The sequence below is a fragment of the Scyliorhinus torazame genome, chromosome 4, assembly GCF_047496885.1.
Source record: "Scyliorhinus torazame isolate Kashiwa2021f chromosome 4, sScyTor2.1, whole genome shotgun sequence".
In the NCBI taxonomy this organism is placed as follows: domain Eukaryota; kingdom Metazoa; phylum Chordata; class Chondrichthyes; order Carcharhiniformes; family Scyliorhinidae; genus Scyliorhinus; species Scyliorhinus torazame.
Genome location: NC_092710.1, coordinates 259,353,923 through 259,370,112, shown reverse-complemented (window position 1 = coordinate 259,370,112; position 16,190 = coordinate 259,353,923). Strand labels below are relative to the sequence as shown.

At 48.1% G+C, this 16,190-nt stretch overlaps 1 protein-coding gene across 1 annotated transcript in view; it reads right to left on the bottom strand.

Moving 5' to 3' along the window:
- The window catches only part of LOC140410897 (mitogen-activated protein kinase kinase kinase 5-like), a 281,574-nt gene that overhangs the window by 54,818 nt on the left and 210,566 nt on the right, over positions 1-16,190 (bottom strand). The window contains 2 exon segments of the mRNA XM_072499669.1: positions 8,490-8,602; positions 12,267-12,519. Coding sequence (XP_072355770.1) covers positions 8,490-8,602; positions 12,267-12,519 — 366 coding nt within the window.

The window sequence follows — 16,190 nt, the reverse complement described above, 5'->3', positions numbered from 1 at the left end:
AGGAAGGCACAGGGTGTACAGTACGAATATGGGGAGAAGGCGAGCAGGTTGCTGGCACACCAATTGAGGAAAAGGGGAGCAGCGAGGGAAATAGGGGGAGTGAGGGATGAGGGGGGAGTGAGGGATGAGGAAGGAGAGATGGAGCGGGGAGCGGAGAGAGTGAATGGAGTGTTCAAGACATTTTATAAAAAATTATATGAAGCTCAACCCCCGGATGGGAGGGAGAGAATGATGGGCTTCTTGGATCGGCTGGAATTTCCCAAGGTGGAAGAGCAGGAAAGGGTGGGACTGGGAGCACAGATCGAGGTAGAAGAAGTGGTGAAAGGAATTAGGAGCATGCAGGCGGGAAAGGCCCCGGGACCGGATGGATTCCCAGTCGAATTCTATAGAAAATATGTGGACTTGCTCGTCCCGGTACTGACGAGGACCTTTAATGAGGCAAAGGAAAGGGGACAACTGCCCCCGACTATGTCTGAAGCAACGATATCGCTTCTCTTTAAGAAGGAAAAGGACCCACTACAATGCGGGTCCTATAGACCTATTTCCCTCCTAAATGTAGATGCCAAGGTCCTGGCCAAGGTAATGGCAATGAGAATAGAGGAATGTGTCCCGGGGGTGGTCCACAAGGACCAAACTGGGTTTGTGAAGGGGAGACAGCTGAACACGAATATACGGAGGTTGTTAGGGGTAATGATGATGGCCCCACCAGAGGGAGAAACGGAGATAGTAGTGGCGATGGATGCCGAGAAAGCATTTGATAGAGTGGAGTGGGATTATTTGTGGGAGGTGTTGAGGAGATTTGGTTTTGGAGAGGGGTATGTTAGATGGGTGCAGCTGTTGTATAGGGCCCCGGTGGCGAGCGTGGTCACGAATGGACGGGGATCTGCATATTTTCGGCTCCATAGAGGGACAAGGCAGGGATGCCCTCTGTCTCCATTATTGTTTGCACTGGCGATTGAGCCCCTGGCGATAGCGTTGAGGGGTTCCAAGAATTGGAGGGGAGTACTTAGGGGAGGAGAAGAGCACCGGGTATCTTTGTATGCGGACGATTTGCTACTATACGTGGCGGACCCGGCGGAGGGGATGCCAGAAATAATGCGGATACTTGGGGAGTTTGGGGATTTTTCAGGGTATAAATTGAACATGGGGAAAAGTGAGTTGTTTGTGGTGCATCCAGGGGAGCAGAGTAGAGAAATAGAGGACCTACCGTTGAGGAAGGTAACAAGGGACTTTCGTTACCTGGGGATCCAGATAGCTAAGAATTGGGGCACATTGCATAGGTTAAATTTAACGCGGTTGGTGGAACAGATGGAGGAGGATTTCAAGAGATGGGATATGGTATCCCTGTCAATGGCAGGGAGGGTGCAGGCGGTTAAGATGGTGGTCCTCCCGAGATTCCTCTTTGTGTTTCAGTGCCTCCCGGTGGTGATCACGAAGGCTTTTTTAAAAAGGATTGAAAAGAGCATCATGGGTTTTGTGTGGGCCGGGAAGACCCCGAGAGTGAGGAAGGGATTCTTACAGCGTAGCAGGGATAGGGGGGGGCTGGCACTACCGAGCCTAAGTGAGTATTATTGGGCCGCTAATATTTCAATGGTGAGTAAGTGGATGGGAGAGGAGGAGGGAGCGGCGTGGAAGAGATTAGAGAGGGCGTCCTGTAGGGGGACTAGCCTACAGGCTATGGTGACAGCCCCATTGCCGTTCTCACCGAGGAACTACACCACAAGCCCGGTGGTGGTGGCTACACTGAAGATTTGGGGACAGTGGAGACGGCATAGGGGAAAGACTGGAGCCTTGGGGGGGTCCCCGATAAGAAACAATCATAGGTTTGCCCCGGGGGGAATGGATGGGGGGTATGGAATGTGGCAAAGAGCATGAATAACGCAACTGAAAGATCTGTTTGTGGATGGGAAGTTCGCGAGTCTGGGAGCGCTGACCGAGAAATATGGGTTGCCCCAAGGGAATGCATTCAGGTATATGCAACTGAGGGCTTTTGCGAGGCAACAGGTGAGGGAATTCCCGCAGCTCCCGACACAAGAGGTGCAGGACAGAGTGATCTCAAAGACATGGGTGGGGGATGGCAAGGTGTCAGATATATATAGGGAAATGAGGGACGAAGGGGAGACTATGGTAGATGAACTAAAAGGGAAATGGGAAGAAGAGCTGGGGGAGGAGATCGAGGAGGGGCTGTGGGCAGATGCCCTAAACAGGGTAAACTCGTCGTCCTCGTGTGCCAGGCTAAGCCTGATTCAGTTTAAGGTATTACACAGGGCACATATGACTGGAGCACGGCTCAGTAAATTTTTTGGGGTGGAGGATAGGTGTGCGAGGTGCTCGAGAAGCCCAGTGAATCATACCCATATGTTTTGGTCATGCCCGGCACTACAGAGGTTTTGGATGGGGGTGACAAAGGTGCTTTCAAAAGTAGTAGGAGTCCGGGTCGAACCAAGCTGGGGGTTGGCTATATTTGGGGTTGCACAAGAGCCGGGAGTGCAGGAGGCGAGAGAGGCCGATGTTTTGGCCTTTGCGTCCCTAGTAGCCCGGCGCAGGATATTGCTAATGTGGAAAGAAGCCAAGCCCCCGGGGGTGGAGACCTGGATAAATGACATGGCGGGGTTTATAAAGCTAGAGCGGATTAAGTTCGTCCTAAGGGGGTCGGCTCAAGGGTTCACCAGGCGGTGGCAACCGTTCGTCGAATACCTCGCAGAAAGATAGACGGAATGGGAAAAAGAAGGCAGCAGCCCAGGATCGGGGGGGGGGGGGGGGGGAGGAGGAACCAGAAGGACTCTCAGGGTTGTTAATATATACTGTATAGTATGTATAGGTCGTTGCTACAGATAATTATATATTGGACTGTTAAATTATATTTTTGGAGAGTGTTACTTGTGACAAGGCAGTTGCCAATTAGGGCTAGTTTTCATTTTTGTTATTTATTATTTACTCATTTTTTGTTTATAAAATAGGTCATTGTTATTTGTGTTGTTATAATATTGTGTAAAGGATGCACAATGTACTGTGTTGGTTGACCAAAAATTTTCAATAAAATATTTAATTAAAAAAAAAAAGAATTGATACTTGCTCATTGTAAAAAAATGTGTGTAACCACGGGTGTGATTATGATACTTTGCGTTGTCACGACTGTAAATTTGACTGGGCTAGAGGATAATCTATTTTACAAAGCCCACATAAACGTACATGGGAATCGAACTGTATGCTACCCATTAGCAGTCGGTAGAAGCCCTATTTGTCGCCACCCCTGGGTGGATCCCGAGCCATTTATATATAGTTGATACATCAGGTGCACCCTGGAGAAATCGGAAAGTATAAAAAGGGGATACTGGGGAGATGTGTGAAACTTGTAAATCCCACCGACTCTGGGGGCGGGGAGCTCCAAAAGGAGGGAGGGAAAGCTGGTCAAGACACAGCAAGCTATCCGCTTTGTTTCACAGGGCAGGGATGGGGTTGTGCCTATGCCCTGGTCCCCACAAATAATTCCTGCATACAGACGCGATGCATTCGCCAGCATTGTCGGGTTAATAAAGGGCAGTTTACTTGCACATTCAATGAACCAAAATGCCTGAACATAACCGCAGGAAGACAGCTCATGTGTGGGCAGTGCAATGGGACTCTCGTAAGCTCAGCCACATGGACATACCCGTTTGATACTTACCAGGTGGTGGAATCCAACGGGGAGTCAGGGGAACCAAAAAATTGGGAATACAGGCAGACTCATAATCAGGACACTACATGCTACCGGGCAAAGGAGGGATACGTCTTCCTCTTCAATGGAACGTACGCGACAGAAACACTACATCTCCCAGGCCTTTTTGCAGTGGGAACCATAGGACCACTCACCGTACCATGCCCTCAGAAGGGACATATTCGGAGAAGAATAGTGACCCGGGCTATCAGCAAGGAATTCTGCGCTGATTGGGAAACCCCGGGCACATTAGGATCATCCCTGGGGTACGGGTTCCTCGGGACTCTATCTCTGGGGGGAGCAGCAGGAGTGATTAGTGCTAAGAACAGAAATGTAGTGGTTTGTGGATTAACAATCTTGGGAAACAGTACCTCAAAAGCGCTAGAGGCTGTCAACCAAGAAATGGCTGAACTCAGATTATATGCACCACAGGCACGGTGTGCAGTAGACTACCAGTTAGCCCAACAAGGGGGAGTGTACAATCATAGGAGATAAATGTATAACCCATGTCATAGACGAATCCTATAATATTACAGAGGCCATTCACAATATCAGGGAACAACTGGATAACTTCAGACAGGGAACCTCAAAAGGAAGTAGCTGGCTAGAGTGGCTAGTGGGAAATACCTGGGGACCCTATTTAATACACGGACTGGTCATGTTCATATCGGTCACACTGGTGAGCTGCCTTAGCTTTGGGTGTCTAAAAATCTGCTATAGTACCATAACAAAGGTTGTGTCAGGAGCCAGTGTCACCCTTAACGAAACCACGATATTCCCCAAAGACTCCAGGAGATGCGGAGAAAGATGGGAAGTTGCGGACCTGTACCTATGAGAGGTACCGTGGTGTTGGTCTACGGGGCTGTTGGGGCGACAACAGCCCGGACCAAAAGGAGGGGTTGAAGTGGGAAATGGTTCAAAAGGGCACTTGGCACAGAAGATGGCTGCCTGACACACAAGATTGAGACACAGAGAATAAAGCAGACATAACTGATGCCTGGAGCCCAGCAGGGTGCCAGTGGGACAGATAGGAACAGATCCAGGACAAAGGGAGCCAGACAGGAAGATTAAGAAATACATAACTGCGGGACACCGCTTGAATAAAGCTGACTTCAGCCAAGGTGTACACAATGATATGCTAATACGAATGTCTTGGGCCATTTCCTAAAACAAAGGGACAATCGATACTACCTTCCTGCTGCTGCCTGTAACCTGTAAAACCTCTTTGACTGTGGCCATGTGTAAATGGCAAAATGCTTACAAATAGCGATGTACGATCTATAAAATGTTTAAAGATAACAAGGTGATAATTGTTTTGTATCTGGGCTCATTGTGATAGCGATGTACAATCTATAAAATGTTTAAAGATGACAAGGTGATAATTGTTTTGTATCTGGGCTCATTGTGAACCCGAAGTGGCTGTTTAAAGTTAACAAGGTGATAATTGTTTTGTATCTGGGCTCATTGTGATAGCGATGTATAATCTATAAAATGTTTAAAGATAACAAGGTGATAATTGTTTTGTATCTGGGCTCATTGTGAACCCAAAGTATAAAATGAATGACTGCCATTCAAACCGGGAGAAAGGCTGGCTACTGTACCGCGGGTACGTACGCTTTCTCCCGAAGCTTCGTGTAACAATAAAACTGCATTTATCTGATCACAGCAAGTCTGAATCTTGAAGTGGTTGACTTTTCCCACAACAGTACAATCACCGATTGCACCGGTTCACAGCTAACTGGCAGGAGCTGGAGACCAAGGTCACCGCTCGCTCGAGACGCTGGACAGGACTGCTCCGGGTGCTGTCTGACAGGGGTCGAGTTCTTGTCATAAGCCAGCTCCCAGCCTCCATGTTGTGGTACCGGCTGGTCACTTTGACCCCTCCCCCTGACTTTGTCACGAAGATCCAGAGAATGCTTGTAGAGTTCTTCTGGGACAAGAGACTGCACTGGGTCGCTGCCGAGGTTCCGAGTCTCCCGCTGAGGGAGGGCGGCCAGGCGCTGGTGTGCCTTCGCACCCCGGTGATGACCTTCCGCCTTCAGACCCTGCAACGATGCCTTTACGTTGAGCCCCCTCCACGATGGTGTGCCCTGGTGACGCATTTCTTCCGCCAGGTGCACAGCCTGAATTATGACGTGCAGCTCCTGTTCATAGATCTGCAGGGTCTTCGTTACCCTCTGCAGGCGCTACCCGTCTTTTACCAGGATCTGCTCAAAGTCTGGAACATGCACGCCTCGCACCGCAGCAACACCCCCCCCCCCCCCTCCCCCCCCGTCGTCAGGAGTAGTGGCTGTCGTCAGGGTGCTCAGGAATCCACACCTCTACCAATACCATTTTGAGTGGCTGGCGGAGGAGCGAGCTGTGGCTCCCGGGATGACCAGGATCGGGGACATGCTGGGTGGCGGAGGAGTGGGCTGGATGACACCCCATGAGTTAGCACAACGTGCAGCGGTGGACGTCCGGCTCTCACTCGGACCCGGTGGCACTCGTGATTTAGAGGACGCGCAGGTGTGTGGTGGTATCCCGTCTGGGCGAACCCCTGCCCGGACCTAATTCCACATTGGTCCCAGGCCCTGAAACCTCCCTCGGGGGCTGGTGCCCCACAATCCGAGCCGCCTCGCAGACATACCCTCCCTGCCTTTTCGCACTGAGCCCTGAACGGGCTGCTGCTGCACACCCTTCACCTCCTTACCCTCGCCCGACGTCCGGACATGCCGTGGCGTGCCTTGTTGCCGTCCGGCTGCTGATGTCCCCACTGGAGGTCCCTCTATGGAGGAGTCCTCCCCCTCAATCTTGGGGACCTGGGGTGGAGGGTGTTGCATGCAGCAGTGCCGTACAATCACCGATTGCACCGGTTCACGGACTCCCAGGAAGTCTGCCATTTTTACGGCCTTGTGGAGTCCGTGGACCATGTCTACGTTTCATGTTTTAGGCTGCACTCCCTTTTTAGTTTTCTATCCAATCTTTTGCTGGAGTTTTGTTTGCACTTCAGCCCCACGTTCCTAATCTACGGGAACCGGTGCGGAGAGGGGCAGGGAAGGCGGAAGACCTTCTTGTGAACCTGTTCCTGGGCCTGGCGAAGTGCGACATTTATAGGTCCAGGCAGCGGGCAACCGAGGGGGTTGTCCGGCCAGACTGTCTGCACCTCTTCCGTGGCTACATTTGCAGCCAGGTGTCCCTGGAAAGGGAGCATGCGGTGTCCATGGGCACCATCGAGGCTTTCCATGCCCGGTGGGCACCGCAGGGGTTGGGGGGCTTTATTGACCCCTTTAACTGCATTCTTATTTGATGTTTTTTAGGTTTCCATTGATCTTTGTTATGTTCGGGCAGCGCCCCTAACAGGAGCGGCCCTTTTTTGCTTTTTCCCTCAGTTTATTTTCCTTTCTTTTGTTTTGTTGGTGGACCTCAAAAGAGTGGCCAATCCACCTGCCCTGCACATTTTTGGATTGTGGGGGTGAAACCCACGCAAACACGGGGAGAATGTGCGAACTCCACACGGACAGTGATCCAGAGCCGGGATCGAACCTGGGACCTCGGCGCCGTGAGGCAACATGGCTAACCCACTGCACCACTGTGCTGCCCATTTTCACAATATACATTAACGATCTGGAAGAAGGAACTGAAGGCACTGTTGCTAAGTTTGCAGATGATACAAAGATATGTGGAGGGACAGGTAGTATTGAGGAAGCAGGGGGGCTGCAGAATGACTTGGACAGGCTAGGAGAGTGGGCAAAGAAGTGGCAGATGGAATACAATGTGAAAAAGTGAGGTTATGCACGTTGGAAGGAGGAATGGAAGCATGGACGATTTCCTAACTGGGGAAGTGCTTATGAAATCAGAAGCACAAAGGGAGTTGGGAGTCCTTGTTCACGATTCTCTTAAGGTTAACGTGTAGGTTCAGTCGGCAGTTAGGAAGGCAAATGCAATGTTAGCATTCACGTCGAGAGGGCTAGAATACAAGACCAGGGATGTACTTCTGAGGCTGTATAAAGATCTGGTCAGACCCCATTTGGAGTATTGTGAACAGTTTTGGGCCCCGTATCTAAGGAAGGATGTGCTGGCCTTGGAAAGGGTCCAGAGTAGGTTCACAAGAATGATCCCTGGAATGAAGAGCTTGTCATATGAGGAATGGGTGGGGACTCTGGGTCTGTACTCGTTAGAGTTTAGAAGGATGAGAGGGGGGATTTTATTGAAACTTACAGGATACTGCGAGGCCTGGATACAGTGGACGTGGAGAAGATGTTTCCACTTGTAGGAAAAACTAGAACCAGAGGACACCATCTCAGACTAAAGGGACGATCCTTTAAAGCAGAGATGAGGAGGAATTTCTTCAGCCAGAGGGTGTGAATCTGTGGAACACTTTGCCGCAGAAGGCCGTGGAGGCCAAATCACTGAGTGTCTTTAAGACAGAGATAGATAAGTTCTTGATTAATAAAGTGGATTAGGGGTTATGGGGAGAAGGCAGGAGAATGAGGATGAGAAAAATATCAGCCATGATTGATTGGTGGAGCAGTCCCGATGGGCCGAGTGGCCTAATTTTGCTCCTATGTTTAATAGTCTTATAGATACAGCAACTGCTGGTGAAACCAGAGTGAAGCAGGCCTGGTTCCTCCCTCTCCTCAACACCTTCCAATTAAAGAAAGGGATCCTAATGCAGAACCCAGACACTTAAATTAACCCCAAGTTTGGGTTGTATGTATTAATTTTAAAGCAGGTTAAACCCAATGATCAAGAGGGTAAAAGGTCTGTTGCAAATAAAACATGTGTAGTCAAAACAATGTTCAAGATTTACCTGTTGGTTGTGACTTCAAACTGAGCAATTTAATTTCTTGCTCCTTTTCTTCAATAGTTTGATGAAGAAGAATTTGATAATCCTTTTCCTTCTGAACAAGTTCTTCTAAAAGTCTACAGGAATGAATACAAAATCTTTAGCACTGCTTTGTAAAATTCAGTTCCAGTTCATCATAATGTGAAAATCCGTATTTAACTTGAACTTTTCCATTACTTTGTGAGGCTCAACAAACTGCTTGTGCATCAAATAAGAGTTTGGTGCAGATTTGTTTTGATCAATACTGGAGTTAAAATTATACCTTTAATTAAAAATGGAAGATGCGTTACATCTTGCTGTTCATGGGAGTACATTTTGATTTTAATAGATTATGGATTAACCCCATACTGAGCACACACATTTAAATGTTATTGTAGTGTTTCCAATAAGCAGAATCCCCTACTCCCACCATAAAACTGGAGGACCTCTGTGATTGCAGTTGTTCATTTGAACTGGAGCTGATTTAAAACTAAATAATCAATCACTAACAATTACTTAAAAAATTTTTTTTTAGAGTACCTAATTCATTTTTCCAATTAAGGTGCAATTTAGCACGGCCAATCCACCTATCCTGCACATCTTTGGGTTGTGGGGCGAAACCCACGCAAATACGGGGAGAATGTACAAACTCCACACGGACAGTGACCCAGAGCTGGGATCGAACCTGGGACCTTGGCGCCGTAAGGCAGCAATGCTAACCACTGCGCCACCATGCTGCCCCACTAACAATTACTTGACTGTTCCCCCCCTTCCCCAAAAAATCTCTTTGCAAATAAACAACTGGGTTTGTGTTGTGTGAACACTACATTAATAGAATGAAGGTGACCAGGAAGACAATATTTATTTTAAATTCCCCATCATCTGTATTGCCAATCTCAAAGTAGTGAGCTCTAAGGAAATCATAATGCACTTGAAACATTAACTCTGTTTTTCTCCCCACAGATGCTGCCAGACCTGTTGAATTTTTTGAATGCACTGTTTTTATTTTAGAATAGTGTGTGGTTGGGCAGCACGGCGGTGCAGTGGATAGCATTGCTGCCTCGCGGCGGCGAGGTTCCAGGTTCGATCCCGGCTCTGGGTCACTGTCCGTGTGGAGTTTGCACATTCTCCCAGTGTTTGCGTGGGTTTCGCCCCCACAACCCAAAGATGTGCAGGCCAGGTGGATTGGCCACATTAAATTGCCCTTTCATGGGAAAAAAATGAATTGGCTACTCTAAATTTAAAAAAAAAAAATAGTGAAATGAAATGAAAATCGCTTATTGTCACAAGTAGGCTTCAAATGAAGTTACTGTGAAAAGCCCCTAGTCGCCACATTCCGGCGCCTGTTCGGGTTGTTGCAAGATTTGGAGGAAAGCTTCTTCTTCAAGGTCAACGATTGCACTCATTTCAAATGATCATGGTCTCCAGCCACAAGTTCAGTAACAGGTTTATAAATTTAAAAATCAGGACCAATAAGATGGAACTTGGAATAGAATTTACAGAGTTACAAGTTTTTAAATTATTCACTTCACAAAAAGCTCACGGATCATGAAGGGTTTTGTAGTGTAAATACGGAAAAAACGTTTCCAATAACAGACAGGTCAGTAATGGAAGGCCACAGATTTACAGTAATTGGCAAAAGAAGCAGATGCAACATGAGGAAAACAATTTGGTGAGTTGTTGTAATCTGGAGTGCACTACATGAAAAGGAGGTGGATGCAGGGCAATAGAAAAGGAGCACATTTACTCACATTTGGAAACAAAGGGACTTATTAGCGGGAGGCAGCATGGTTTTGTGAAGGGGAGGTCGCGACTCACTATCTTGACTGAGTTTTGTGAGCAAGTGACTCAGATGATTGATGAAGGAAGGGAAGTGGATGTTGTCTACATGGACTTCAGTAAAGCCTTGAGACAAGCTTCTTCATGGCAGACTGGTACAAAAGGTGAAGTCACACGGGATCAGAGGCGAGCTGGCAAGTTGGATACAGAACTGGCTTGGTCAGAGAAGACAGAGGGTAGCAGTGAAAGGATGTTTTTCTGATTGGAGGGCTGTGACTAGTGGCGTTCCACAGGAATCAGTGCTGCGACCGTTGTTGCTTGTAGTATATATAAATAATTTGGAGGAAACTGTAGTAAGTTTGATTAGTAAGTTTGTGGGCGACACAAAAGGTTGGTGGAGTTGCAGATAGTAAAGAGGATTGTAAGCAGGATATAGATCAGTTGCAGACTTGGGCAGAAAAATGGCAGATAGAATTTAATCCGGACAAATGAGGTAATCCAGTTTGGAAGGTCTAATATAGATGGGAATTATACAGTAAATGGCAGAACCCTTAGGAGTATTGACAGGCAGAGAGATCTGGGCGTAAAGGTCCACAGATCACCGAAAGTGGCAACGCAGGCCGATAACCTAGTCAAGAAGGCATACGGACTGCTTGCCTTCATCAGTCGAGGCATTGAGAATTAAAATTGGCAAGTCATGCTGCAGCTCTACAGAACCTTAGTTAGGCCACATTTGGAATATTGCGCACAATTCTGGTTGCCATGCTACCGGAAGGATGTAGATGTTTTGGAGAGGGTAGAGAAGAGATTTTTTAGGATGTTGCCTGGTCTGGAGGGTATTAGCCATGAGGAGAAGTTGGATAACTCTGATTGTTTTCGACAAAGGTTGAAGGACGACCTGATAAAGGTTTACAAATTATGAGTGGCATAGTCAGATGCTTTCTCGCAGGTTAGAAAGTTCTATTACTACGGGACATAGGTTTAAGGTGCCAGGGGGAAAGTTCAGAGGGGATGTGCGAGGCAAGTTTTTTTTTAAAGACAGAAGGTGGTGAGTGCCTTGAATGCGTTGCCGGGTGAGGTGGTGGAAGCAGATACGCTAGCGACGTTTAAGAGGCATCTTGATTTGGGGGGGGGGGAAAGAGAGGCAGGTCAATTTACTTCATCTTCAGGCCTCCCATTTTCCTGTTTATTCAAAAATGATTGGGAAATTTGGAGAGCTGTGAATCAGGCAAAATGATTTCCATGCCCGATTGTCTGATTTTGCCAGCTTCCCATGATGGTGCCAACTTATAAATTCCACCCCCTTGACACAGTCATCTTAAATATGTTCCACAGCCCCAGATCTCAATTGCACTACTGTATTTTACTGACAAACTGTAGCAAGACTGCGACTATTCAAGTATTTGCTGTTAAGGATATTGCTTTTTTTGTTGAAATGGAATCTGAAGATGTTCAGGAAATTTTATATGCAAGTATGCAAATCGAATCAGACTTAATAAAAATACTGTTTATTCCTGTTAGGGTGGAGATCAACCTCTCCACCCTGTGCCCTGGCGCGGCGGGCAGACTTGCTGGAATCCGGAACGCTTGAAAAGGTCAAATTTGAACTGAGGGGAAGGATGGAGGGGTTCTACAATTCATGGGCGTCATTCATTATGCACTTTCGAAAATTGGATCACATCGAACATTAGGGAGTTTGGGGGCTGGGAGGATTGCGGGGAGGGGGGGCTGTGTGTGTTAATGGTGACTATGGGTGATTCCGGATTCCTTTTTGTCATTTGTTTATGTTAAGATGCGGGCCACTGTCTGAGGTTTGGTGGGAGGATGGGATAGTTGTTATTGATATGGGGATTGACATTACATTCGTTACTGCTTATTGTTTATTGTTGGGTGTAAATGTGGGAGAAAATATGTGAAAAAGGAGAATAAAAAATATTTTAAAATAAAATAAAAGTACTGTTTATTAATACATTTGTGATTTACCTGCTGGTTTCTAATTTGAGCCTTCCCAACTGCATGCTCAAGTTTCTGTGTACATATTGAGAGTCATGTGACAATGTTGAGCTGAGGGTGCTCACACCAGAGGTTGGTATTGGGTCCTCATTTACAGCAGTGGACTGTTGAGTTTGAGAGTGAGATGGCTCATTGTGATCTTCATCATCGCCATCCTCATCATCGGCTTCTTCTTGGTCTGCAGCATCACTCCCAGAGGCAAGGCTGAAATGTGGTCTTAGTTCTATAGAAGACAACAACAGAATATTGTGTCAACCCATTACAGTGCTATCTGAAGGTGCAAGAGCTATATATATATATATATATATAAATATATATATATAGACTTCCTTTGGAAAACAAACTTGTTGCTGAATTTGAAGTTAGGATAAAATTGGTTTTGGGCTCAAACAATTCCAATCAGTGGTATATTCATTTCTAGTTTATGTAAATTATAATAATATGGCAAGCTTTATGTACGTATTATATTAAAGCACCAGCTTATTAACCAGTATTTTAAGGACAATGTTTCTCAACACTAGGATGGTAGAAATTAAGGTCAGAAATGTCCTTGGGCGCTGTGGCGCTTAGAGGTGGGGTTGCTGACGGACGAGGAGGTGAGCGGGCGGGTCCGAGGGTGTATATAGAGGTACCTGGAGGCTAACGACAATGGGGAGGTCCAAGTGGGGGTGGTCTGGGAGGCACTGAAGGCAGTGGTCAGGGGAGAGCTGATCTCCATTAGGGCCCATAAGGAGAGGAGGGAGGAGTGAGAGAGGGAGAGGCTGGTGGGGGATATGGTGAGCGTGGACAGGTACGCGGAGGTCCCGGAGGAGGGATTGCTTAGGGAGCGGCGAAGCCTCCAGGCTGAATTTGATCTGTTGACCACCAGGAAGGCAGAGACGCAGTGGAGGATTGCACAGGGGGTGGCATATGAATATGGAGAAAAGGCGAGCCGGATGCTGCCGCACCAGCTTCGGAAGCGAGGGGCAGCTAGGGAGATCGGGGGAGTTAAGGATGGGGGGAGGGAGCACGGTGGGAAGTGGGGAGGGTATCAATGGGGTGTTCAGGGACTTCTACGAGGAACTGTATCAGCCCGAGCCCCCACTGGAGGGAGGGATGGGTCGCTTTCTGGACCGGTTGAGATTCCCAAGGGTAGAGGAGGGGCAGGTGGCAGGGCTGGGGGCGTTGGTTGGGTTGGAGGAGTTGGTCAAAGGGATAGGAAGCATGCAGGCGGGGAAGGCACCGGGGCCGGATGGGTTCCCGGTTGAATTTTATAAGCAGTATGCGGACCTGCTGGGCCCTCTGTTGGTAAGGACCTTTAACCAGGCAGGGGAAGGAGGGGCTTTGCCCCCGACGATGTCTCGGGCGCTGATCTCCTTGATCCTGAAGCGGGACAAGGATCCCCTACAATGTGGGTCATGCAGGCTGATCTCACTCCTAAATATAGATGCAAAGTTGTTGGCGAAGATTTTAGCCACGAGGACAGAGGATTGTGTGCCACAGGTCATTCACGAAGATCAGACAGGGTTCGTGAAAGGGAGACAGCTGAATACGAATGTATGGAGGCTCTTGAATGTTATAATGATGCTGGCGGTGGAAGGGGAGGGGGAGATAGTGGCGGCGATGGATGCGGAGAAGGCCTTTGATAGGGTAGAATGGGGTACTTGTGGGAGGTGCTGAAAAGGTTCGGGTTTGGGGAGGGATTCGTCAGGTGGGTTAAGATGCTGTATGTGGCCCCGGTGGCGAGTGTGGCCACGAACAGAAGGAGGTCAGAGTATTTTCGGTTACACCGGGGGACGAGGCAGGGGTGTCCCCTGCTCTTTGCCCTGGCGATTGAGCCCCTAGCCATAGCGTTGAGGGAGTAGAGGGGGCTGGTGCAGGGTGGGTAGGAGCATCGGGTGTCGCTCTATGCAGATGATTTGCTGCTATATGTGGCAGACCCGGTGGGGGGAATGCCGGAGATGATGAGGATTCTCAGGGAGTTTGGGGATTTCTCCGGGTACAAGCTCAATATGGGGAAGAGCGAGTTGTTTGTTGTTCACCCAGGGGACCAGGAAAAGGGGATTAGTGAGCTCCCACTGAAAAGGGCGGAGAGGAGTTTCAGGTAACTGGGGGTCCAGGTGGCTAGGAGTTGGGGGGCCCTGCATAAGCTTAACTTCACGAGACTGGTGGGGCAAATGGAGGAGGGGTTTAAGAGGTGGGACATGCTGCCACTCTCCCTGGCGGGGAGGGTGCAGTCAGTTAAATGATGGTGCTCCCGAGGTTTTTGTTCCTGTTCCAGTGCCTCCCCATCCTGATCCCCAAGGCCTTCTTCAGGCGGGTTAATAGGAGCATTATGGGGTTTGTGTGCGCGCAGAAGACCCCGAGGGCGAGAAGGGTGTTCCTGGAGCAGTGCAGGGTTAGGGGGGGGGGGGGTTGGCGTTGCCTAACCTCTGTGGGTATTATTGGGCTGCCAACGTGGCGATGGTGCGTAAGTGGGTGATGGAGGGGGAGGGGGCGGCACGGAAGAGGCTGGAGATGGCGTCCTGTGTGGGCACGAGCCTGGAGGCACTGGTGACGGCGCCGCTGCCACTTCCTCCAACGAGGTACGCCACGAGCCCGGTGGTGGCGGCTACCCTCACAATTTGGGGACAATGGAGACGTCACAGGGGGGAGGTGGGGGCCTCGGTGTGGTCCCCGATATGGGGGAACCACCGGTTTGTTCCGGGGAGAATGGACTGAGGGTTCCTGAGTTGGCACAGGGCAGGTATTAGAAGGATGGGGGACCTGTTTGTGGACGGGAAGTTCACGAGCCTGGGTGAGCTGGAGGAGAAGTTCGGGCTCCCCCCGGGGAACACCTTCAGATATATGCAGGTAAGGGCGTTTGTTTTGGGGGGGGACGGGACGACTCTGCGGAGCTGGTTTATTTTTCTTGATTGGCCGTGTATATTTGCTTTTGTGTTTATGATGGCTGTTAATTTATTATTTGCGTATACGGGGGAGGGGGGGGGGTTGTTCTTTTCTTTTTGTATTTTGTTGTTGATATTTTGTGAAAATTTGAATAAAAAGTTTTTTTTTTTAAAGTAATTTTCTTGGGAATTCTGCTGTACAGCCACAGTAACGTTAGCAGAAACTCCTTTTGCGCATTGACTTGGATTTTTGATATATTTCCATTGAAATTACAGTTAAAAAAAATGTTTTCTTCTGAAAACAATTATATATTGAATAATCAATTAAAAAACTTAATTGGTTGAGATTTTAGTTCCTTGTATCGGTGTTTGTGTCGTGATGGGCCACACCCCTAAGAAAGTAGGTCAACAGGAATAAATACATAGAGCACCGTGCACAGTCTGCTATCTATATTAGAAAGATGATCTAGAAGCATTGTGTGCGCGTACGTGTATGGGGGGGGGGGGGGGGGGGGGGGGGGGGGGGGGAGAGAGGAGGAGGAGGAGGAGGAGAAGTGGGGGGGGTTATGCCAGAACTGAGAGGATATAACTATCAGGGAATATTGAAATGCAAAGTTATAGTATTAGGTTATTTTCCCTATGGGAAATCCCTTGGTTTCCTCAGCTTCTCTCCAGTGATACAAGCGTATATCTAAGCATTTCACGATGGTGCAACATGTGCCATTGTGCTCAAGTAAAGAGTCGATCTTTACTCAAACCTTTCAATAAGATAAAAACTTTCAACATAAATAGCTTGACAAGTTTCCCATTTTTATTGTATTACTATACAACCTTTTCATCCAAACGAAAAACAGATGATAGCGAAATTGAGTGGGCATAAAAAGTATCCAATCCAAATTCGCTCAATTCACAGCCCTTCAAAAGTTGAAAACTCAACTCAACACTTCTATCATATAATCAGTTTTAAAGAAAAGCCCCAATGAAAATGTATTATTCACTATTAACACAAATAATTATTTTGCTTAAT